Source organism: Ranitomeya variabilis, chromosome 1 (genome assembly GCF_051348905.1).
Source record: "Ranitomeya variabilis isolate aRanVar5 chromosome 1, aRanVar5.hap1, whole genome shotgun sequence".
Taxonomy (NCBI): Eukaryota; Metazoa; Chordata; class Amphibia; order Anura; family Dendrobatidae; genus Ranitomeya; species Ranitomeya variabilis.
Window position 1 is genome coordinate 1,089,996,856 of NC_135232.1, and position 26,259 is coordinate 1,090,023,114.

The 26,259-nt window shown below is 43.1% G+C and overlaps 1 protein-coding gene across 1 annotated transcript in view; it reads right to left on the minus strand.

Moving 5' to 3' along the window:
* The window catches only part of NCAPG (non-SMC condensin I complex subunit G), a 78,344-nt gene that overhangs the window by 50,073 nt on the left and 2,012 nt on the right, over positions 1-26,259 (minus strand). Inside the window, exons 2-9 of the mRNA XM_077280001.1 lie at positions 25,138-25,344; positions 17,445-17,673; positions 12,346-12,491; positions 12,172-12,256; positions 11,908-12,100; positions 10,745-10,894; positions 3,884-4,024; positions 3,126-3,249 (exon numbers count right to left, since the gene is read on the minus strand). Of these exons, the coding sequence (XP_077136116.1) occupies positions 3,126-3,249; positions 3,884-4,024; positions 10,745-10,894; positions 11,908-12,100; positions 12,172-12,256; positions 12,346-12,491; positions 17,445-17,673; positions 25,138-25,344 (1,275 nt within the window). The remainder of the gene's footprint in view (positions 1-3,125; positions 3,250-3,883; positions 4,025-10,744; positions 10,895-11,907; positions 12,101-12,171; positions 12,257-12,345; positions 12,492-17,444; positions 17,674-25,137; positions 25,345-26,259) is intronic.

A 26,259-nucleotide genomic window follows, 5' to 3' on the forward strand; every position in this document is an offset into this window, starting at 1 on the left:
GTCCTCTGTCGCATATTTTTATTATTTTTTCTCATTACCATACTCGCATACTATGCAAGTATATACGTATATTTATATTTTTTTATATTTATTTTTATTTATTTTTTTTTTTCCTTATTTTAATTTTATTTTGTTTTTTATTTTTATTTTATTTTTCATTTTTTATTTTTCATTTTTCTTATTTTTCCCTATTTTTCTTTATTTCATTTTCGCAAATGTTCATTCCCACCAGTAGTATCCTTTTCCCACTATTCATCTTCAGTATGGCCATTTTTTCATTTTTTTCATTTATTTCATTCTCTTCATTCTTTTCATTTTCCTTATTTTTCTTTTTTTTCCCCTTTTTTTCACTTTTTCATTTTATCTCTATTTTTTTTTATTTTCTATATCTATCTTTATTTTTATATCTATATTTATATTTTTCCATTTTTTCATTTATTTATTTATCCTTTTTTATATATAACTTTTTTTGTAGCCATCAATTCTACCTATATATCCCCTAGTTATCCCAGCTACGACCATACTACAATTTTCTCCTTGGGCGCCTCTATATGGTTTCTGTTTACAATTTTCCACCAGTACTTCTAACAGCACTACACCACTCCCACTCTTGGGCAAGGTTTTTTGCCCATACATACACGCAGGGCCGAGTGCGCATGCGCAGCTGCGTCACTTCCGGTCCGGGACTTCCGGTCCGGCAATATTTTAGGGCGGCATTCCCGTCCACCCTCACTTGCCAAGCCTCCGTTCTGGACTGTGCAGCAGGGCGCGGGATGCGCCGCTGACCCCACATAAGACCCCTATCAGGTATTTATATGGCGCCGCTTTTCCTACATCTGCCGGTCAATCCCAACCGCTTACACTTGGTAACCCTTGGTTACCATTTTTTCCATTGTCTCTCCACCTAATCCACAGGTCCACCATGAAATGCACGGCCCTTTCTAAATAAGTTTTCTGGGACAGCAGCCCTTACTGGCCTCATTCTAAGGTATTTCACATGCAATGACCTGGTGATTAGGAGGGTTCCTCTGCTTCGCTTCAGTGAAGGCACCCCCAATGGGACACTATTTGTACAGCACTTATCTATAACTGGCATATTTCCTCTGCTTTTAGAGGCACCCCAATATCTAAGTTACTACTATGCCCGGACTAACACCCCATTACCAATGTGGCCATACATAACATCGTATCAACAATACACGTGTCTGGTACCCATTCTTGACTGATAGGATCTTTACCTCATACCCACATTAGTTATATCTAATAATATTGTCACCTTGTCACTGACAGGTTATGCTCTCTAAATCAGGGATCGCTTGGTCCTCGTCTACTACTGCCATCCTTTATGCATACATACCAAAGGACTAGAGGTAAACTTTGTATACTCTATTTTTCATGACCTTTTGCACTATATGGCAGTACAATTTCGCCGCCCCTGATTGTATGACCATTGTCATCTTCTTGAGTTGCTTTGTATATAATTTCTGTTTGTTTTTCCTCTTGGTGATTTGTTTTGTTTTATTTTTATTATAAAATGTAATTTTGCCAAATGTATGTCAAACAATTGTTTATAAAGTGTTTTGTGTTTTTTCAGTAACCCCATGAATAAGACCCGGGAGGGTCGAGACGTCGGGTTTTGCTCTATCACTGTGGCGAACTATCACTTTGTTTTTTCTTGAATAAAATTGGCATAAACCTTTATCTATATTGCCCAGTGACGTAGTATATTGCCCAGTGACGTAGTATATTGCACAGCGATGTAGTATACAGCACAGAGCCACGTAGTATATTGCACAGCCACGTAGTATATTGCCTAGCTACATAGTAGATTGCCCAGCCACGCATGTCACAGGTTAAAAAATAAACATATACTCACCTTCCGATCCGAGGGCCCCTTGTAGTTCTAACATACTCACCATATTTGTAGTTCTGTCGCCTGTGCCCGGTACAGGCGGCAGCTGCCGGTCCCAGGGTGTGATGACGTCGCGGTCACATGACCGTGACGTGACGGCAGGTCCTTCTGCCATACGATAATTGGTACCTGAACCTGCCGCTTGCACAGAGCGGTTACCGGAGGGTGGCGAGGAGCAGGAAAGGCAGCGGAAGGTGAGTATATAATGATTTTTTATTTTTTTTAATTATTTTTAACATTACATCCTTTTACTATTGACGCTGCATAGGCAGCGTCAATAGTAAAAACTTGGTCACACAGGGTTAATAGCGGCAGTAACGGAGTGAGTTACCCGCGGCATAACGCGGTCAGTTACCGCTGGCATTAACCCTGTGTGAGCCGTGACTGCGGGGAGTATGGAGCGGGCAGCCGGCACTGACTGCAGGGGAGTAGGGAGGGACTAATTGGACTGTGCCCGTCGCTGATTGGTCGTGGCAGCCATGACAGGCAGCTGGCGAGACCAATCAGCTAATGAATAACCGTTACGGAAGTTGCCGACAGACGGAAGTGACCCTTAGACAATTATATAGTAGATGGGGGAATTGAGAAGGTGATGTCCGCATAGTGGACAACATCTTTATCCACCATCAGGTTATGTGCACACGTTAAGTATTAGGACATTTTTACATCAAAAACGTTTTAGTTTTTTTGGCAGGAAAAACAAAGCATGAGAAACAAGCGTATTTTCCCCATTCATTGGAATGGGTGAAGAAAGCTGCAAAAACGCTGAAAGAACTGATGAGCTACAGATCTGAAACTGCTTCACATCTGCAAGGAAATAATAAGCAGTGTGAACATGAAACTTCAAAGATCGTACTCCCTTTGCTGGAACAGTAAAATGCAGCCTTTTTCACTGAAAAAAAAATAAACAAACAAAAAAAGTGTCGGGATTTTATTAAACCTAGGTTCACACATGTATCAAACCTGTGGATTTATTTTTTTTTTTAGACATTTCAACTGTGCTCCTTTCTCTGTTAAAATGAAAGTACACAAAAACATCTCATGAAAGTCAGCGGGGTACGGCCGGCTTGGTTTGGGTCCATTATGAAAGGATTGGTTAGGATTAGATAGTGGAAAATATTATTGGTAGTGAAAAAAAATGAACAAATGTAAAGATAAAAGAAGACATACAAAACAGACAAGACACGAGATCACCAAGTTTCGGGCTACGTACGGTTAGGATTCTGCGGTTATCATCTCTGAGAATGTTGAGCAAGATGGTCACAAGAGAAGACACGAAGGACGTGGGGACATTGGGCATTATTAGTATCTCCTGAAGGATGGTAAGAAGTCGCTTCCTGTAGAGAATAAATACATTATGTCGTTTTTTTACCTTCCTTGACAACAGACAGCAACTATGGATGCTGCCAAGTGAGAAAGACATTATTACTGCTCACTATTCACTGCGTTCTCTTGGATGTCTGCAGGTTGTCGCCCTCTGTAAACTGAATGGACTTTCAAGGTTATTGGGAGCGCTCCTAATTGGTTAGGGTCTGACTAATGGGACCCCCGCTAATCAACAGGACAGCATTTGGTCAGTATTTTACATCAGTATATTTGTAGCCAAAACTGGGAGTGGAACAATGAGAGAAGAAGTACAGAAACACGTCACCACTTCTGTATAACTACTGATCGCTGAAACCGCCACTTCTCTGTAAAGCAAAGTACCGGAAGCGCTCGGCCACTGAGACGTTCCATTGAGGCAGTCTTCTGCTGTTAAAGGTTTTCTGCACATGTGTGTATCTTGGACATAAAGCCTCACAGTTTGGCAGCCATTTGTATTCGGACTTTACACAATTGGTGGAAAGTCTAATGATTTATTTCTGCAGAATTCGCACATTTACTGGACTGGTGTAACGCGGTCAGAAGTAACAGGACATCATGAACTGGTGGGACGGTGACGTGGCCACATCGCGGAGAATGGCGACCTACCTGCCTCCCTCCTCACTGGTGTCCAGGCAGCCGACGAGGTGGATCAGCTGCTGGCCGATGAAGGCTTTAGTCATCAGGTCTTCAATTCTAGTCATATCGGCCATCTCCTCGTCGGCGAAAACAGGGAGCGTCCGGAGATAACTGCGGTGAGGGAGACACCGGATAACGAGCATTAGGGCTCGTTTCCATTTGCGAGAAACACGTCCGTGTCTCGCATGTGAAAACCAAGCTCTGGTGCCAGCACTTGGGAGCGGAGAGTGCGGCCGCATAGGAACACATGGAGCTGCAAGCTCCGCTTCAAAGTGCCGGCGCCAGAGCTTGGTTTCCACATGCGAGACACGGACGTGTTTCTCGCAAATGGAAACAAGCCCTAACTTGTAGAGTAGCACACAGATCAGACCAGGCGCGGCACCCTGCCGACAGGCACGGCTATGTCATTTACTCACATGTTTATTAAGTCGGGATACAAAAGAAAAAAATATATATATATAGATCGATGGATATGAAGAATCACAAAGCATTTTTTTTTTAACCCTTCAATAACCTATACCCAACCCATACATTTTTTACTTTTTCACATTTGGCTAACCCTAACCGTTCATTTATTTCATCAAATTGGGTGTATGATGCCGTGCGTTGTGTAGGATATCTTGTATTATTTTGGGCACTTTTTGGGAGCAACATACAAAATTAAACATTAGATAGGGAGAGTGAGAGATCAATGCTGAAAGCAACTAAGAAATAGATATGTTTTATTAATATTACACCAGTTCGTTTCAATCAAGACAAATACATTTTTTCCCTCAGTCACTGAGGGCTGCTATTTTTTTCTTGCTGGTGTGTAAGTTTTTTTAACGAGGCACTTAAATGCAGCAAATATGTCAGCCGACCACATCTCCTGTACGGTGGCTGCCACAGTGGTGAACTGGAGTCCGGTGACATTACATTGTAGCCCAGAGCATAGAAGTGGGCTACAATTTCCTTCTGTCAAGGGTCTTTACATTGTTCAGAGTGGAGCCATGAGGTTGTGAGCTGCAGCCCTCCAATTTGAGCGCTCACCGGGATCGGGCACCAGCTCTGTACTGCAGCTTTAGCGTTGAGTACATATCACTCAATGAAATGGCTGTCACAGTTATAGTTTGATCAAAATCTAAAATTTAATTAACCCGATTGGTAAACAGATGTAGGTACCCAGACCTGATGAACACTCACCCAAAATTACTGTGATCTGAGGGCTGCAGCCAGGAAGGATATGACTGCTGCTCTTAGATCTCTGTAAGAGGCGGAGAGCAACTAAATGCCGCCCTCCCTCACGCCTTCTTATACAGCAGGTTAAGATTCTGCTATCTGTTCTTGGGACCAGCTTTCCCACAAACAGATAAAAATAACAACTGAAGAACCTTGTACCATAGTAGGGGGTAGGGTCAACGCATTCCCACCCACACCGCTCCTCAACATCCGCACCTGTCACCGCACAAACTAAAAAAATCTAAAAAATAAACTAACATTTGATCATCACAATCCTCAAAAGTCTGAACTATGATTATACAAACAGCTCCACCCACTGCTGTTAAACTCTAAGCTATGTGCACACGATGCAGATTTGGTGCAGAATTTTCTGCACAAAATCTGCATCTTCTGGCAGAAAACGCACCTGCGTTTTTTATGCGTTTTTAGTGCGTTTGTGCGTTTTTTGCAGTGCAGTTTTGGTGCAGTTTTTTTAGTGCGTTTTTTATGCTGATTTGTCAGCTTAATAAAGCTAAATAAAGAGATTAAAAAAAAATAAAAAATTACGTGATGTCATTTCCTAGTCCAACCTCTTCTCAATCTCCATTTTGGAAAGCCATAACCACTTTCTGACAGGCCTTACCATGAGTGCTGGTAATGAAGAACACAGGGAAGAAAGTAGCCCACCGCATACTGAACAGCATGTTACTTCTGTGCGGATACGCAGGCCACAACGCCTCCAGATGATTGGGGTTTTACTGGAGTATCTGAACCAGCAAAGATTGCAGGTAAGGCTAGGTTCACATTAGCGTTGTGCGGCGCAGCGTCGGGCGCTGCAGTGGTGACGCATGCGTCATGCGCCCCTATATTTAACATGGGGGCGCATGGACATGTGTTGCGTTGCGTTTTGTGACGCTTGCGTCTTTTTTGGCGTTTTTTCGCATGCGTTTTCGGCAACGCATGCGTTTTAGGATGCGTGCGTTCATTTGCAGAAATGCAACCTGTAGTAATTTCTAGCGGCGTTTTTTTGCCGCAAAAAAACGCATGTGTTTATTTGCGGCAAAAAAATGCATTGCTGTCTATGTAAACGCATGCGTTTTTAAGCACATGCGTTTGCGTTAAAAACGCATGCGTTTTTATAGAAAAAAAAAACAGAAAACAAACTGAAAAGCCACCCACCACCATCAAGGTGATAAAGGGATCCAAACCCTAACCCTACCCCTAACCTCACCCCTAACCGTTTAATGAACATTTTCTGACATAGTGCCACGTATTTCAGTCACGTTTAATGAATATTTTCTGAGTCATAGTGCCACGATATTTAAGTGCCACGATATTTAAGTGCCACGATATTTAAGTGCCACGATATTTAAGTGCCACGTATTTCAGTGCCACGTATTTAAGTGCCACGTATTTAAGTGCCACGTATTTAAGTGCCACGTATTTAAGTGCCACGATATTTTGGTGCCACGTATATAAGTGCCACGTATTTAAGTGCCACGTATTTAAGTGCCACGTATTTAAGTGCCACGCATTTAAGTGCCACGCATTTAAGTGCCACGTATTTAAGTGCCACACATTTAAGTGCCACACATTTAAGTGCCACACATTTAAGTGCCACGCATTTAAGTGCCACGCATTTAAGTGCCACGATATTTCGGTGCCACGCATTTAAGTGCCACGCATTTAAGTGCCACGTATTTAAGTGCCACGTATTTAAGTGCCACGTATTTAAGTGCCACGATATTTCGGTGCCACGTATTTCAGTGCCACGTATTTCAGTCACGTTTAGGATTAGGGTTGATATTCATAGCCTAGAGAGGGGCCATGGATATTGCCCCCCCCAGCTACAACTACCAGCCCGCAGCCGCCCCAGAAATGGCGCATCTCTAAGATGCGCCAAATCTGGCGCTTAGCCTCTCTCTTCCCACTCCCGTGTAGCGGTGGGATATGGGGTAATAAGGGGTTAATGTCACCGTGACATTGTAAGGTGACGTTAACCCCAGTTAATAATGGAGAGGCGTAAAAAAAATTGGCGTAGGCTCCCGCCCAATTTTCATGTCCAGAAAGGGAAAGCCAGCGACTGCAGGCTGCTAATTTGTAGCCAGGGAAGGGGTTAATCTTCCCAGGCTATGAATATCATCCCACAGCTGTCTGCGTGGCCTTACTGGCTATTAAAATAGGAGGACCCCAGAAAAAAAATGACATAGGGTCCCCCTATATTTTATAGCCAGAAAGGCTACGCAGACAGCTGCGGGATGATATTCATAGCCTAGAGAGGGGCCATGGATATTGCCCCCCCCCCCCCCCCCGGCTACAACTACCAGCCCGCAGCCGCCCCAGAAATGGCGCATCTCTCTTCCCACTCCCGTGTAGCGGTGGGATATGGGGTAATGAAGGGGTTAACGTCACCTTGACATTGTAAGGTGACGTTAACCCCAGTTAATAATGGAGAGGCGTCTGTAAGACGCCTATCCATTATTAACCCCAAATTACTGAACACAAAAAAAAAAGAGACAGGAAAAAGTATTTTAATATTCTAAATTTTACCATACTTACAAATCCCTTGATGATCTGTAGTCTTTTCCGACGTAGTCCATTAATATCGAGTGTCCCACGACGATCTGCCATGGAAAACAGCCACACCAGGAGATGTGACTGCTCTCCATGGCTGCCAAAACACACTGACAGGAGCAAAAGCTCCTGCAGTGTGCCTGCGCATGCGCGCGAGTTTACCGGCGTTCAATGAACTCCGGGACTCTCGCTTTACGACACTGCTGAAAAATTTTACAGCAGTTCAATTGCCGTAAAGTGAGCTCCCGGAGTTCATTTAGCTCCAGGAAAAGAACGGGCAGCTCCGATACACTGCAGGAGTGATTAACTCCTGCAGTGTATCACCGGAGGACGTCGTGGGACAACCTATTAATGGATTACGACGGAAAAGTTTTTTTTTTGGGGGGAGAAGAATGATCGAGGAAGGTGGCCTTCGGGGACGTATGTGGTGAGTATGTACTACATGTTATATGTGTGTTTGTGTTTTTAACCCATTGTAGTCAGTCGCCTGACGATGGGACAACTCTCCCATCATCACATTTCGATGGGAGCAGTAGTCCCACCCGACGAATGACTACAATGAGTCACTACTGACAGACTGACTGACAGACAGACACACAGACACACACACAGAGACACTATACATACCATTTCTACCATACGCCTCACATCGATCCCCATCCGACTGTACGACTCCATTTTCGCTACACTCCGCCCACTCACTTCCTCCTCTGACGTCACTTCCGTCTGCTGCGGTTTTGACACCCAAATCCGCATAAAATCTGCAGATGGTATATACATCTGCAGTTTTTATGCGGATTTGACCCACCGAATGGGAGTCAATGGGTGCAGAAACGCTGCAGTTCTGCACAAAAGAAGTGACATGCACTTCTTTGAAATCTGCAGCGTTTCTGCACGGATTTTTCTGCACCATGTGCACAGCTTTTTTTTTTTCACATTGATTTACATTGTTCTGTAAATCACAGTGCAGTTCTGCAGCGTTTCTGCTGCAGAAAAAAACGCTGCAGAACTGCACTAAATCTGCATGGTGTGCACATACCCTTAAAAGCAGCTGTCAATTGATGACCATGGCGTTTACAGTGTGCGTCTCGGGCAGGGTGGGTGTGGGAGGATGAGGAGAGGCAAAGTCACAGGATGCCGCTGGCAATGACAACTGGGGGTCTTCTGATCACCCCTGTGCCGACAGGATGGTACTTCTGAGAAAGTTAGCCTGTGACGGACGTTCATAGACCGTGATTTTTGCAATGTACAATAGTCAATAAAGTGATTGACAAATACAAGAAAAAAGTCAAAATAAGTAAAACAAATAAATAAATAAAATGCACGAAGTTCAAGTAACAAACCCCTTTCCCCCAAAAAATAAATATATATATAAAAAAAACAAACAAAAAAAAAATGCACGTGATACACATCTCCACGTTCCTTAACCCCTTCATCACCTTGGGATTTTCCATTTTCCCGTGTTCGTTTTTCACTCCTCTCCTTCCCAGAGCCATAACTTTTTTATTTTTCTGTCAATTTGGCCGTGTGAGGGCTTATTTTTTGCGGGACGAGTTGTACTTTTGAACGACATCATTGGTTTTACCATGTCGTGTACTAGAAAACGGGAAAAAAATTCCAAGTGTGGTGCAATTGCAAAAAAAAAAAAAAAAAGTGCAATCCCATGCGGGTTTTTTGTTTGGCTTTGTTGCTAGGTTCACTAAATGCTAACACTGACCTGCCATTATGATTCTCCACATCATTACGAGTTCACAGACACCTAACATTTCTAGGTTATTTTTTATCTAAGTGGCGAAAAAAAAAAAATTCAAACTTTGCGTAAAAAAAAAATAAAAATCCGATACCCATAGCGTCTCCATTTTTCGTGATCTGGGGTCGGGTGAGGGCTTATTTTTTGCATGCCGAGCTGGCGTTTTTTAGTGATAGCATTTTGGTGCAGATACGTTCTTTTGATCGCCCGTTATTGCATTTTAATGCAATGTCGCAGCGACCAAAAAAAATGTAATTCTGGCGTTTCAAATTTTTTTCTCGCTACGCCGTTTAGCAATCAGGTTAATGCTTTTTTTTAATTGATAGATTGGGCGATTCTGAAAGCGGCGGTACCAAATATGTGTATATTTGATTTTATATTTATTGTTTTATTTTGAATGGGGCGAAAGCGGGGAGATTTAAACTTTTATATTTTTTTTTATTTATTTCATATTTTTTTAAACATTTTTTTTTTTTTTTTTTTTAACTTTTGCCATGCTTCAATAGCCTCCATGGGAGGCTAGAAGCTGGCACAACTGGATCGGCTCTGCTACATAGCAGCGATCATCAGATCGCTCCTATGCAGCTGAATTACAGGCTTGCTATGAGTGCTGACCACAGGGTGGCGCTCACAGCAATCCGGCATCAGTAACCATAGAGGTCTCAAGGCCCTCTATGATTACTATCTTGACGCATCGCTCACCCCCGATCATGTGACGGGGGTCGGCGATGCGTGCATTTCCGGCAGTGCGGCCGGAAGCGGTAGATAAATGCCGCTGTCAGCGTTTAACAGCGGCATTTAACAGGTTAATAGCGGCGGGTGAATCACGATTCCACTCGCCGCTATTGCGCGCACTTGTCAGCTGTTCAAAACAGCTGACATGTTGTGGGTTTGATGTGGGCTCATCACCGGAGCACACATCAAAGCAGGGGATCTGACCTCGGACGTACTATTCCGTCTGAGGTCAGAAAGGGGTTAAAAGTTTCATCTAACAAAATATAAAACTTAATTAACCCAATCGGTAAAAGCTTTTTTAGAAAACAGAAGGAAAAAAAAAAGCCAAAACTGCAAACTGCAGGTCTTTTTTCTAGCTGCAGCAAGAGGTGATCAAAGAACCAACATCAGCTCAGGGCACAAAAATACAAGCCTTTTTGTAGCGCCATCATCTGAAAATTGAAGATGTCACAGCACTCAGACACTAGCGATACAAAGATATTTAGGATCAAAAAGTCAACATTTGTTTCAGACCAGCCTTTTAAGCAGCTACGCTGTAATAAATGTAATAAAAACAAAGACAAAATGAACGTCACCTCAGCAGATACTCCACATACACCGCTGGCTCGGGTAAAATCTGTTCCAGTGCAGCCTCCCCCTCATCAGCTTTGGACTTGAAGTATTCACAAAGTGCTTTCCAGTACAAGACATTTTCTGGAGTCAAAGTGTCCAAAGGGATCAGTTTCCTAGGGAAGAAAGAAAATGAGATCAGAAATCCCAACAACTCAAAAAGCAAAAAAAAACAGGGTACAGACACACAACACTGTGCCCACTGCACACACGGCAGGTACGCAGATCGCTCATGTAGGCCACGTTGACCGCAGCACAACCACTCACAGATATTATTATTATAGCGCCATTTATTCCATGGCGCTTTACATGTGATATTGGACGTACATGTACAGGCTGCTTTGGAGAGTGGAGGGTGTTGGCCTATCAGTAACATTAAAAATAAAATAAACAAATGGAATTTTTTTTTTTTTTTTTTTAAACTTAGAAGTTGGAACGACTTTCAGCTTTTTATTTCATAACTTAAAAAAAAAGAATATTTGGTACTGCTGTGTCTGTAAGAGTACAATCAAAATATAGCCTTAATGTAGACATAAAATATAGGTTTGGTATTGTAATCACACGGACTTATAGTCATGGGCGCAGGTCATTCTTATCGCATACTGGACAATGTAAGAATGAACCTCTAAAACCACTCGTGTAATTTTTTTGGTTTTCCAATACATTATATTGTAAAGCAAATGCAGTCAATCATAATTACAACTCGTTCTACAAAATGAAACTCTCAAGTTACAACAGAACATGAAAATGATGGCTCATTGGAGAAAACAAAAGAACAAAAATATAATTTTGTTCCGATGTGAGGGTGTCACATCACCTGCCATATTTTCTTTGAACTGTCTGCTGCCGTTCCTCTGTTATTCCCAATAAAAAAAATGAATAAATTGACAACTGGGCGTTACTAGTCGGGGGGGGGGTGTCTTTAAAGAACAGAATTGTCCAATCAGTGTTGAAAGTGTCAGTGTAGGGACACCTGTGAGCAGGAATGGTAGCGCCCAGTTGTCAATTTTTAACTATTCTGGAGGAATTCCAGAGGAACGTCTGAATGCAGAGCTCTACATAAAGGTGTTAGGACATGGAGGACACGAGTATACTAAGACAGGCTTGCCAGGAAAGATCACATTTTTACCTTTCATCAATGTTTTTACACTTCTCCACAAGTTCACTGACAGAGGAGAGAGCGAACATTGTATTGAGGGCAGACACTGCGACTTCGGGAGAGTTTTCCACGTCCAGACGGTGGAGCAGCTCTAAGACGTTGCCCTCGGTGTACTTCAGCCACGACTGCAATAGCTTCTTCTGCATGATGTCTTTTACTGCCTCTGTGAAATAAGAAGCGATAATGTGGCCGCCATATAGGAACCAGACGAGGTGCGGCTTTCACATCACTCACCGGAGCGGTCGTTCAGCCCCAGCTGCAGGAGGCTCACCCTCTGTGCGATCGTCAGTGCCCTTATGTGGACCTTTTCTGCCAAAACCTGTGTGCGATGGGGTACAAACGCGTCACCTGGCAGATTCAACCTGTACCATTGGCCATATGCTAAACAACCGGAAACGGCCTCCTTACCTGGTACGCCAGCTTCCTCACAAGCTCCTTCACATCCTTGGTCCGGCCGACAATCTTAGGCAAAGTCCGGGCAGATGGAGCGATGCACGATAACACGGCTCTCCGCACTTCTGGGTTCAGGTCGTTTTCCAGTAGATGCATGTAAACTGGGAAACAAAGGCCCAAAATGTAAGTGAAGAGGGACATTGCGGACAATCGTTACTCGTCCATTCATAGTTCTAAGAGGACCGATCAATAACCGAAGAGAAAATGCAGTCTATGATCTAAAAAAAGGGTATTCCCACCATGGACTTGTATAGCATAGCCATAAGACATGACAAATGTCTGACATATGTGGATCTCGCTTCTGAGAATAGGACCCATGACCCACATGGTGAAGTGGGACCAGCAACTATCAGACAAAATGGGGTATTCTATGTGTGAAAAGAAGAAAAGCAGCAGGGACCTGGACAGCAGCGGTACCAGAGGAGAAGCCAGGGATCGGTAAGTGCTCTACTTAGACCACCCGTTAAACCTTCCTCGAGATTCATGGACTTTTCACTTATGGAGGCTCCAAATGAGAGACAACTCCCATATTAACTTCTAAAGATAAAATCCCCGAGAAAACCCTTTATGCAGATATCACCACAAGAGCCACTTATGGCAGATCAATAGGATAGTATAAATGTCTGATGGATTAGGGTCCAGCACCTATCTCCACAATAGGGGTCTCCCCACCAGGGCTATGGAGTCTGAGTTGGTGTCAATTTTGGTGGAGTCAGTATAAAATGGACAGACTTCTAAAATATGTAATATATTGGGTACAGTAGTTCAATAAATGTCCATTAAAAAAAAAAATTGAAAGCCAGCTCCCCTGGACGGTTGATGGCAAACAGTAGCACAGGAAAGGAGGACATCCAGCTTCTTAGTCGAAATCCATGGTGATCTAAAAGCAACACGCTTCAGACACAGACGTGTTTTATTCAAAAGCTGAGCTGTAGACAAAGAACACGCCTGAGTTTGGAACGCGTTGCTTTTAGATCACCATGGATTTCTTACAATTTCATTTTTAAATTTTTGAAAATAAACTGCATATTTTTTTCCCCTAAGAAGCTGGATATTCTCCTTTCTTTGTTACAGTAGTTCAATGCATTCAGCAACAGTCCCAGAGAAAACACATTTTTTTAAATCCATAGGGGAAAAAAAAAAAAAAAAAAAAGTGCTTAAAGGGAACTTGACAGCAGGATTGTGCACAGTAACCTACAGTGTCAGGTCGGCACCGTTATACTGATTACAATGATACCTTGGTTGATGAAATCAGTCTTGTGGTTGTTCTTTAATCTTTATTTTCAGGTTTGTAATTAATGGGATTCTCGTGCTCTAAGGCGGGGTTTGGGTATGTGGTGCTCTGATTTTATATTTTCCTAATGCAGCCTGCTGATAGGTCACTTCCAGCTAGGGAAAAAAAAAAAAAAAAATTGAAAAATGGCGCCTGCGCAGTAGCAGCTATTGGTGTCTATAGCGGTGATCTGATAGATGCCACGGTGCGTGTGCCAGCAGCACCATCTTACTGGAGAAGAAAAAAATCCACAATGGCGCTGCCGGCACAGTAGCAGCTCTCGGATCACCGCTATAGACACCAATAGCTGCTACTGCGCAGGCGCCATTTTTCAAATTTTTTTTCCCTAGCTGGATAACATCAAGAAAATGTATTATTGGCACATGAAACATGCGATTATGTTGCAGAGCAGGGGCCACATCCGGCCCCCGCCTGCAGAAGCATTTTGGTCCCTTTCTTCGGTATGTTAGGTATTCATTATGTAAACTAGGGGGCGGGTCATTCAGGGAGCAGTGACCTATCAGCAGTCTGCATTATGAATATATAATCAGAACACCACATACCCAAACCCCGCCTTAGGGCACCAGAATCCCATTAAAGGGAACCTGTCACCTGAATTTGGCGGGACCAGTTTTGGGTCATATGGGCGGGGTTTTCAGGTGTTTGATTCACCCTTTCCTTACCCGCTGGCTGCATGCTGGCCGCAATATTGGATTGAAGATCATTCTCTGTCCTCCGGAGTAAACGCCTGTGCAAGGCAATATTGCCTTGCGCTGGCGTGTACTCCGGAGGACAGAGAATGAACTTCAATCAATATTGCGGCCAGCATGCATCCAGCGGGTAAGGAAAGGGTGAATGAAACACCCGAAAACCCCGCCCATATGACCCAAAACTGGTCCCGCCAAATTCAGGTGACAGGTTCCCTTTAATTACAAACTGAAAATAAAGATTAAAGAACAACCACACGACAGATTTCATCAACCAAGGTATCATTGTAATCAATATAACGGCGTCGACCTGACACTGTGTGTAGGTTACTGTGCACAATCCTGCTGACAGGTTCCCTTTAAATACACCTAGGTATCCAGTGCAAGAATACATAGGTGAATTTAAGCACCTTTTTAACACCATAAAATTTTTTTAAAAATTTTTCCTAACAAAGTTGTTTTTAAAATATTTTTCCTCCGGAACCATTGCTGGATTAATTCTTCTGACTAATTTTCTCCTTGGCTTCACATCCCTGCACTACCGGTGGAACAGAACGCACATGTCGGTGAGCTGGATATAAATCCCCTTTTAGTAGTTCAGTGCTGTACATTTTTAATAATAGTTTGGTAACGTTATGAAATGTCCTTTAAGTGTCTGTTCTGTTCCTGATCTCGCCTTTTAGTTTAAATGTGTTGTGCTTTATGTACATGCTCAGTAGTGATCAGGGCTGTGGGGTCGGAGATGAGATGAATCTGTGTTGTGCTTTACATACATGCTCAGTAGTGACCAGTGCTGTGGGGTTGGAGATGAGGTGAATCTGTGTTGTGCTTTACGTACATGCTCAGTAGTGACCAGTGCTGTGGAGTCGTAGATGAGATGAATCTGTGCTGCACTTTATGTACATGCTCAGTAGTGACCAGTGCTGTGGGGTTGGAGATGAGATGAATCTGGGCTGCACTGTATGTACATGCATGCTCAGTAGTGACCAGTGCTGTGGGGTTGGAGATGAGATTAATCACATTTAGCATTTCCTATTCCCTCACTACCTCTTCATCTCGCCCCCTCTCTGTTGGTGTCCCCCTCAAGGCTCTGTACTTGGGCCCTTTCACTTCTCAATCTATACACTCGGCCTGGGACAACTCATAAGGTCCTATGGCTTCTAGTACCATCTATATGCTGATGACACTCAGATCAACCTCTCTGGCCCAGATGTCACCTCTCTGCTTTCCAGAATCCCTGAGTGTCTGCCATATCCTCCTTCTACTCTCGCTTCCTCAAGCTCAATGTGGACAAATTTGAACTAATTAATAGCAATGAGGGAATATACTCGGTACTTCCCGAGCACGCTCGGGTGTCCTCCGGGTATTTGTAAGTGCTCAGAGATTTAGTTTTCTGCGCCACGGCTGAATGATTTACAGCGATTAGCCAGCTTGATTACATGTGGGGATTCCCTAGCAACCAGGCAACCCCCACATGTACTTATGCTGGCTAACAGATGTAAATCATTCAGCTGCGGCGATGAAAACTAAATCTCTGAGCACTTACAAATACTCGGAGGACACCCGAGCATGCTCGGGATATCTCGAGTAACGAGTATACTCGCTCATAACTACTAATTATCTTTCCTCCATCTCACATATCTTCCCTACCTGATCTATCTATCAAAATAAATGAAATCACACTTTCCCCTGTCCCCAAAATCCGCTGCCTCGGAGTAACCCTGGACTCTGCCCTGTCCTTCAAACCGCACATCCAAGCTCTCACCACCTCCTGTCGCCTCCAGCTCAAAAATATTTCCAGAATCCGTCCTTTCCTCAACCCACACTCTACCAAAATGCTCGTGCATGCCCTAATCTCCCGCCTCAACTACTGCAACATCCTCCTCTGTGGCCTACCTTCTAACACTCTCGCACCTCTCCAGTCCATCCTTAACTCTGCTGCCCGACTAATTGATCTCTCTCCTCGCTACACTCCTGCTTCCCCTCTTTGCAAATCCCTTCACTGGCTCCCATTTTCCCAACTTATCCAGTTTAAACTACTAACACTGACCTACAAAGCCATCCATAACCTTTCTCCTCCGTATATTTCCAAACTAATCTCTCAATATCTTCCCTCACGTAATCTCCGGTCCTCCCAAGACCACCTCCCCTCCTCCACGCTTATTCGCTCATCACCCAATCGCCTCCAAGACTTCTCCCGAATATCCCCCATCCTCTGGAATTCAGTGCCCCAACACATCCGGTTATCCACCACATTTGGATCCTTCAAAAGAAACCTGAAAACCCATCTCTTCAAAGAAGCTTACAGCCTGTAATGACCACACGGCCACCTCAACACCATCGGAGCTACTGCAACCCTCAACCTACTGTCTCCTTCCCCATAATCCTGTAGAATGTAAGCCCCCAAGGGCAGGGTTCTCTTCCCTCTGTACCAGTCTGTCATTGTTTTGTTTACTGTAAGTGATATTTGTATTTTGATGTAACCCCTTCTCATGTACAGCACCATGGAATTAATGGTGCTATATAAATAATAATAATCTGTGCTGCACTTTATGTACATGCTCAGTAGTGATCAGGGCTGTGGGGTTGGAGATGAGATGAATCTGTGCTGCACTTTATGTATATGCTCAGTAGTGACCAGTGCTGTGGGGTCAGAGATTAGATGAATCTGTGCTGCACTTTATGTACATGCTCAGTAGTGAGCAGTGCGTGGAGTCGGAGTCAGGAAATTTATGGGTTGGAGTCGGAGATTTGGTTACTGACTCCACAGACCTGCTCCCAACCCGCGGTACTGTGGAGAGCTGGCCGCATACAAGTCAGCCCTCTCTATCCACTACTCCTGGGAGATTCAAGTACAGGTGGTCAGATGCTCTTAGCTGTATTAAGAGCTCAGATAAGAAATGAACGAGACGCATGTGCTGCCAGCTCTCCCCTCATCAGTGGTGAGGAACCAATAGGAGCAAGAGTTTGGCAGACCACCATTCTGGAGATAGAAGAGAGTCCTAGAGGTGGGACCAGCACTGATCAGACATTGATGGCACATCCCATATGCAGCAACGTCATTCCATTCTTACCATTGATAACTGGGCAGTTCACGTCACTTGGGTCCTGGAGCCTGGCTAGAGCCAGCACTGCCTGGATCCGAACATTGGGCACTTTGTCTGTTACGCGAATAAGCATGGCATCGTGGATTTTGTCAAACAAATCGTCGTCAATCAGAGCATTTTCTGGCAAGTTTACCAACAGCTTATAGATGAGCTGGCAAACTCTAAACCTCACTGCCATGCTGTTGGCAGCGTGAGACTGAAAGAATGAAAAAAATAAATAAATACAAATTATATAGAAGTATTACATATGAATATAGTGCAAGTACATGGACATAACACATAAGCTGCAATTCTTCTGGGTCTTTCCCAGACCACAATCGCCATCTAGTGGCCAAACAGTGTCATAACAAAACAGAAGAGAATTTTATGAACTGGACAATTTAAGAATCAGAACAGATTCTCCTTTCCAGACATTAGAGGGTTAGCCCTGCTCAGATCACTTCCACATGGGCAGGGGAGCAGAGGAGTGACATCCCATGTACAGGACACGTGTGCGAGCAGCAGGTGTTGTGCACCTGTCCCAGTTACCGCTCTAGTCTGATCCTACGGGCAGATCACCTTACAGATGCCCGGCTTACTAACAAATGAAATGCATGTCAGTAAGACTTGGGTGACAAACACAAGGGAGTGCGGATGCAGGATGACACCAGACATACCTTACACTCAGGCCTGCAGAGAGGACCCCGACACAAAACGGAGAGGTTTAATCAAGACTATATGCAACGTCACAGGGTGATTCCAATCTATGGGATCTACACAATGCGGACTATAAGGCCATGTGCACACGTTCAGTATTTTTCGCGTTTTTTTCGCTATAAAAATGTGATAAAAACACGAAAACAACGCTTACATATGCCTCCCATTATTTTAAGTGTATTCCGCATTTCTTGTGCAAATGTTGCATTTTTTTCCGCGAAAAAAATCGCATCGCGGAAAAAAAAGCAACATGTTCATTAAATTTGCCGAATTGCGGGGATTCTGCACACCTAGGAATGCATTGATCTGCTTACTTCCCGCACGGGGCTATGCCCACCATGCGGGAAGTAAGCGGATCATGTGCGGTTAGTACCCAGGGTGGAGGAGAGGAGACTTTCCTCCACGGACTGGTCACCGTATAATTGGTAAAAAAAAAAATAGTGATATACTCACCTTCGATGGCCCCGGAGTCTTCCCGCCTCTCAGCGGTGCATGCTGCCGCTTCTGTTCCTATAGATGGTGTGTGTGAAGGAACTGCGATGACGTCGCGGTCACATGACTGTGATGACGTCGCGGTCACGTGACCGCGACGTCATCGAAGGTCCTGCACACACCATCTATAGGAACGGATGCCGCTGAGGAGATCGACTGTCTGCAGAGGGTGAGTATAACCATTTTTTTTTTTATTATTATTATTTTTAACATGATATCTTTTTACTACTGATGCTGGATAAGCAGCATCTATAGTAAAAAGTTGGTCACACTTGTCAAACACTATGTTTGACAAGTGTGACCAACCTGTCAATCAGTTTTCCAAGCGATGCTACAGATCGCTTGGAAAACTTTAGCATTCTGCAAGCTAATTTCGCTTGCAAAATGCTAAAAAAAAAAAAAAAAAGCGAAAAAAACGCAAAAAAAAAAAATGCGGATTTCTTGCAGAAAATTTCCGGTTTTCTTCAGGAAATTTCTGCAAGAAATCCTGACGTGTGCACATACCCTAAAACTGGCCACAGGATGGAGTTCAGTGTCAGCCATGAAAGGCACAGATGGGAAGAAGTCTTCAATTTATTAGTATCAGTCACCAGATTTCACTATACAAACAGCAAACATTATCACACTATTAAATAAACATCAAACTTGACATGGCTGGTGTACTTACTGTCAAAATTAGTGATGAGCGAATATACTCGTTACTCGAGGTTTCCCGAGCACGCTCGGGGGTCCTCCGAGTATTTTTTTAGTGCTCGGAGATTTAGTTTTTATTGCCGAAGCTGAATGATTTACATCTGTTAGCCAGCATAAGTACATGTGAGGGTTGCCTTGGTTGCTATGGAATCCCCACATATACTCATGCTGGCTAGGAGATGTAAATCATTCAGCTGCAACCCTGAGCTGTTAGCAAGGTTTGTTATCAAGAATAGAGGGGTCCCATTTCTGTTTTTTAAATTAAATATTAAAAAAAAAAAAAAAAAAAAAAAAAAAAACACGGCGTGGGGTCCCCTCCATTTTTGACAACCAGCCTTGCTAAATCAGACAGCGGGGGGGTGGTATTCTCAGGCTGGTAAGGGGCCATAGATATTGCTCCCCCAGCCTAAAAATAGCAGCCCGCAGCTGCCCAGAAAAGGCACGTCTATTAAATGTGCCAATTCTGACGCTTTGCCCAGCTCTTCCCACTTGCCCTGTAGCGGTGGCAAATGGGGTTCATATTTGTGGGGTTGATGTCACCTTTGTATTATCAGGTGACATCAAGCCCATGGCTAAGTAATGGAGGGGTGTCTATGAAAGACACATATTCATTACTAATCCTATAGTTGTATGGTAAAAGACACAGCCAGAATAAAGTCTTTTGTTAGAAAGAAAACAAAACACATTTTTCCATTTTCATTTAAAAATAAACACCGTTATACTCACCTAACGCCTAATTCCACCGAAGCCCTCGTTCTCCTGTAATAAACCAAAAATAAAAAACAACCATATCACCCACCTTGTTCTGTCCCACACTGTAATCCATGTCTGGGGGATAAATAGTTATCAACCTGGATGGTGCGGTGAATTTCAACTGCGGTGAACTCGCCTCTGCACCGTGCGACTTTCTCACGTTGCTATTGGGGATCTCACAGAGGTCACCGCTAGTCACTGACTCTGCGCTCCCAGCAACTCATTCACCGATGGTTCTCAGCCTGGACGGTCGCATCTTGGCACCGTCCAGATAGAAAACTACATTAATTATCCCCCAGACATGGATTACAGCGTGGTACGGAACAACGGAGAAGTGAGGGTTATGGTTGTTTTTTATTTTTGGCTTATTACAGGAGAACAAGGACTTTGTTGGAATTAGGCGAGGTCGTAAGTATGGTTTGAGATTATTAACCCCTTAAGCCCCAGGGTGGTTTGCACATTAATGACCAGGCCAATTTTTACAATTCTGACCACTGTCCCTTTATGAGGTTATAACTCTGGAACGCTTCAACGGATCCCAGTGATTCTGACATTGTTTTCTCGTGACATATTGTACTTCATGATTGTGGTAACATTTCTTCGATATAACTTTCATTTATTTGTGAAAAAAAAAAAAAACGGAAATTTGGCGAAAATGTTGAAAATTTTGCAATTTTCCAACTTTGAATTTTTATGCTCTTAAATCACAGAGCTATGTCACACAAAATAATTAATAAGTAACATTTCCCACATGTCTACTTTACATCAGCACAATTTTGGAACCAAAATATTATTTTTTTTTTTTAAGGGAGTTATAAGGGTTAAAAGTTGACCAGCAATTTCTCATTTTTACAACACCAATATTTTTTAGGGACCACATCACATTTGAAGTCATTTTGAGGGATCTATATGATAGAAAATACCGAAGTGTGACACCATTCTAAAAACTGCACCCCTCAAGGTGCTCAAAACCACATTCAAGAAGTTTATTAACCCTTCAGGTGTTTTACAGGAATTTTTGGAATGTTTTAAAAAAAAAAAATGAACGTTTAACTTTTTCACAAAAAATTTATTTCAGCTCCAATTTATTTATTTTACCAAGGGTCAGAGCTGTCAAAATAAAAAATCATATTTTTTCACAAATATGATCTTTTCGCCCCCAATTTTTTATTTTCCCAAGGGTAAGAGAAGAACTTGGACCCCAAAAGTTGTTGTGCCATTTGTCCTGAGTACACCGATACCCCATATGTGGGGGTAAACCACTGTTTGGGCGCATGGGAGAGCTCGGAAGGGAAGGAGCGCCGTTTGACGTTTCAATGCAAAATTGACTGGAATTGAGATGGGACACCATGTCACGTTTGGCGAGCCCCTGATGAGCCTAAACATTGAAACCCCCATAAGTGACCATTTTGGAAAGTAGACCCCCTAAGGAACTTATCTAGATGTGTTTTGACAGCTTTGAACCCCCAAGTGTTTCGCTACAGTTTATAACCCAGAGCCCTGAATTTTTTTATTTTTTTTTTACAAAAATTATTTTTTAGCCCCCAGTTTTGTATTTTCCCAAAGTAAAAGGAGAAATTCGACCCAAAAAGTTGTTATCCAATTTGTCCCGAGCACACTGATACCCCATATGTGGGGGGGAACCACCGTCTGAGCGCATGGCAGAGCTTGGAAGGAAACGAGCGCCATTTGGAATGCAGACTTAGATGGATTGGTCTGCAGGCGTCACGTTGCATTTGCAGAGGCACTGATGCACCTAAACAGTAGAAACCCCCCACAAGTGACCACATATTGGAAACTAGACCCCCCCAAGGAACTTATCTAGATGTGTTGAGAGAACTTTGAACCCCCAAGTGTTTCACTACAGTTTATAACGCAGAGTCGTGAAAATAAAAAATTTTTTTTTTTCCCACAAAAATGTTTTTTTTTAGCCCCCCTAATTTTTATTTTCCCAAGGGTAACAAGAGAAATTGGACCCCAATTGTTGTTGTCCAATTTGTCCTGAGTATGCTGATACCCCGTATGTTGAGGTAAACCCCTGTTTTGGCGCACGGGAGAGCTCGGAAGGGAAGGAGCACCGTTTTACTTTTTCAACGTAGAATTGGCTGGAATTGAGATCGGACGCCATATCGCGTTTCGAGAGCCCTGATGTGCCTAAACAGTGGAAACCCCCCATTTATAACTGAAACCCTATCCCAAACACACCCCTAACCCTAATCCCAACCATAACCCTGACACCCCTAACCCTAATCCCAACCGTAAATGTAATCCAAACTCTAACCCTAACTTTAGCCCCAACCCTAGCGATAACCATAGCCATAACCATAGCCCTAACCGGAAAATGGAAATAAATACATTTTTAAAATTTTTTTATGTTTCCCTAACTAAGGGGGTGATGAATGGGGGTTTGATTTACTTTTATAGTGGGTTTTTTAGCAGATTTTTATGATTGGCAGCTGTCACACACTAAAAGACGCTTTTTATTGCAAAAAAATTTTTTTGTGTTACCACATTTTGAGACCTATAATTTTTCCATATTTTGGTCCACGGAGTCATGTGAGGTCTTGATTTTTGCGGGACGAGTTGACGTTTTTATTGGTACCATTTTTGGGCACGTGACATTTTTTGATCGCTTTTTATTCCGATTTTTGTGAGGCGGAATGACCAAAAACCAGCTATTCATGAATTTCTTTTTTTTTTTTTTTGGGGGGGGGGGCATTTGTACCGTTCCACGTTTGGTGAAATGGATAAAGCAGTTTTATTCTTCGGATCAGTACGATTACAGCGATACCTCATTTATGTCATTTTTTTTGTTTTGGCGCTTTTATACGATAAAAACTATTTTATAGAAAAAATAATTATTTTGCATCGCTTTATTCTGAGGACTAACGTTTTAATTTTTTCGCTGATGATGCTGTATGGCGGCTCGTTTTTTGCGGGACAAGATGACGTTTTCAGCAGTACCATGGTTATTTATATCCGTCTTTTTGATCGCGTGTTATTCCACTTTTTGTTCGGTGGTATGATAATAAAGCGTTGTTTTTTGCCTCTTTTTTACGGTGTTCACTGAAGGGGTTAACTAGTGGGACAGTTTTATAGGTCGGGCCGTTACGGACGCGGCGATACTAAATGTGTGTACTTTTATTGTTTGTTTTTTTTAATTTAGATAAAGAAATGTATTTATGGGAACAATATTATTTTTTCTTTATTTAGGATTTTTTTTTTTTTTTTTTTAACACATTTAAAAATTTTTTTTTTTTACTTTTTTACTTTGTCCCAGGGGGGACATCACTGCATATTGACAGATCGCTGATCTGACACTTTGCAGAGCACTGTGTCAGATCAGTGATCTGACATGCAGCACTCCTGGCTTACCAGCGCCTGCTCCGAGCAGGCACTTGGTAAGCCACCTCCCTGCAGGACCCGGAAGTAGCCCCGTGGCCATTTTGGATCTGGGGCCTGTAGGGAGCAGACGCTCGGTACAAGGTGAGCACATTGCCTTGTACCGATAGTCTCAGGGAAGCACGCAGGGAGCCCCCTCCCTGCACGATGCTTCCCTGTACCGCCGGAACACTGCGATCATGTTTGATCGCAGTGTGCCGGGGGTTAATGTGCCGGGGGCGGTCGGTGACCATTGCTGGCACATAGTGCCGGAATTCAGCTGCGATAGTCAGCTGACACCCAGCCGCGCTCCCCCCATGAGCGAGGCCGATCGCATATGACGTACTATCCCGTGACTGGGATTTAAGTCCCAGGTCACCTTGACGGGATAGTACGTCATATGGGATTAAGGGGTTAAAGGAGTGTGTCATTTTTTCAATTAAAAGGACTTTTTCTTGGTATGTGTTTTTTTATACAATGTGACTATGGGGTTAGTAATGGAAGAGTCTTATTGACACCTCTCCATTACTAACCTTGGGGCTTGATGTCAACTGACAATACAAAGGTGACATCAACCTCCCCCGTGGCTAGAGGGCAAGTGGGAAGAGCGAGGCTAAGTGCCAGAATTGGCACATCTTATAGATGTGCCTTTCCTGTGGCTGCTGAGTTGATGTTTTTAGCCTGGGGGGGGGGGCACCAATATCCATAACCCCTTCCTAGGCTATTAATATCAGTCTGCAGCTGTCTGCATAGGCTTTGCTGTTATTAATTATAGGGGGACTCTAATTTTTTTTTTTTTTAGGGGGGGTCCCCCATTTTAACAGCCAGTAAAGACTAAGTATACAGCTGTGAGCTGATATTAATAGCCTGGGAAGCTCCATGGGTATTATCCCCTTCCCAGGCTATAAACATCTGCTCCCAGCCGTCAGCATTCCCTCTGCCCACACCATTTGTTTTTTCAGAAAAAGAATCTTTTAATAAATTAAATACATGTACAGTAAGCCGCACACACTGTACTAATTGTATGTCACTGACATTTTTATATCTACCTATTATATTTGTATTCACTGCATGTAATCCATCTATTCTATCTGCTTCTGCTGTGATTTTACAGTACACGTCAGATGAATTGCGGGCTTTTCTTCTATGTAATATATACAGTATACATATATATGTATGTCACTGACATTAAATTATCTATGTATTCTATGTGTATATATCTATTCTATTCTAACCTGTCACTGTGATTTTACTGTACGCGGCATATGAATTGATGGTTTTCAAAGGATCTAGAAGTATGGTTCTACAGGAAGTCTTTCTCTGGGGGAACTCAACTTTATTAGCATGCACAAAGATAAGTTAGCCCCAAAAACGCATGAAAAAACGCACCAAAAAGAAAAAAAAAAAAACTGCGTTTTTGCAGCAGCTTTTTTCCTGCAAAGAAATTAGGTTTTGCTGCAGAAAAAAACGCAGCAAAAAAGCCCAGTGTGAATTTACCCTTAGATTGCTGTACAGCACCATTAGGCCCCTACATGGATCTGCATCAGTCCCTGCGTACTGCTGTGTCAGGTACCGATTGCCATAAAAGTCCCAATCCCATACAGAGGGAAAAAGAGTAACAAAGCTAAGCAGTGTTCACACCAACCTGAAGGAGGAAGTTAAAGAGGTAATTCACAGGGGAGTTCTCTTCATCCATTTCATCCTCCTCCTCGCTGTCACAGTTGTGGAACGATGTTACAAACTGGGCCACAAAATCCATCACTCTTTCTACAGCGGGTTCCCTCCTGTACACTATTAATGGGTACTTCAAGTAATGGATAAATTCCTCCAGGAAAATCGACTTCTCTTCAATCTGTAACATAAAAAAGTCAGAATTATTTTCAAAAGTTATATTTAAAAATAACTGCAAATATTATACAAAGACAAACAGTTTGAGAAGCAACAAGCCCTTTAATGGCAAGCAACACTGCTGGTTTAGAGGACAGGTCAGCCATCGAAAATGCATACGGAGCCTCTGGACGGAAGACATTTAGGGAGAGAAAATCAGCCGTGTTAGAGCTGGTTATCCCTCAAAAAAATGCAAATATTAAAAGATAAGGGGCCTAAACATGAAAATATAAATGGTAATTACATTATACCAAGTATTGTAGAACAGTTTTCGCTAGAACGACGGTGTAAAATGGTCAGAAGTATCTCAAAATTGTTGCACAACTCAGAATGGCGTAAAGGAGTACAGAAATGTCCTCCTCCATCTCATGACTGCAATGTTGCACAGCAGACGGGGGACCAACAAATTCATTAAGAGGAGCTCACTGGTAACACATTTGGTGACTGTCACTTCCGCGCTGTCTGTACAAATCGCCAGCTTTGATGAGTCGGGTCCCACATTTACACTTCGTCCATAGCTCCAACATAACAGATGCCCACAATGGCATCGTGAACACAGGCAACACTTTCCGACTTCTGGCAGAGTGGCCGTCTAGGTCTCTGGACACGTTATCTGTCGCTGCCCACAAGCCAAACGGTTTAGGTTCACAAGACTGATCAATGTGCCTATGACAATCCAGAGATGACACTGACAAGACTGCTGCAGACAATCATCACTGATTGGCTGTAGCCTTGATGTTCTGCCTGAGCCGCAAGACTCACTCTACTCCCTCTTCTGAATCACCGCTTCAGCCAATCAGATAATACCCCCTACCACCTTCTAACTACCTCCTGTGTCAAATTAAAGGGTTTTTCCGTCAAAGAGAAACAATTCATTTTA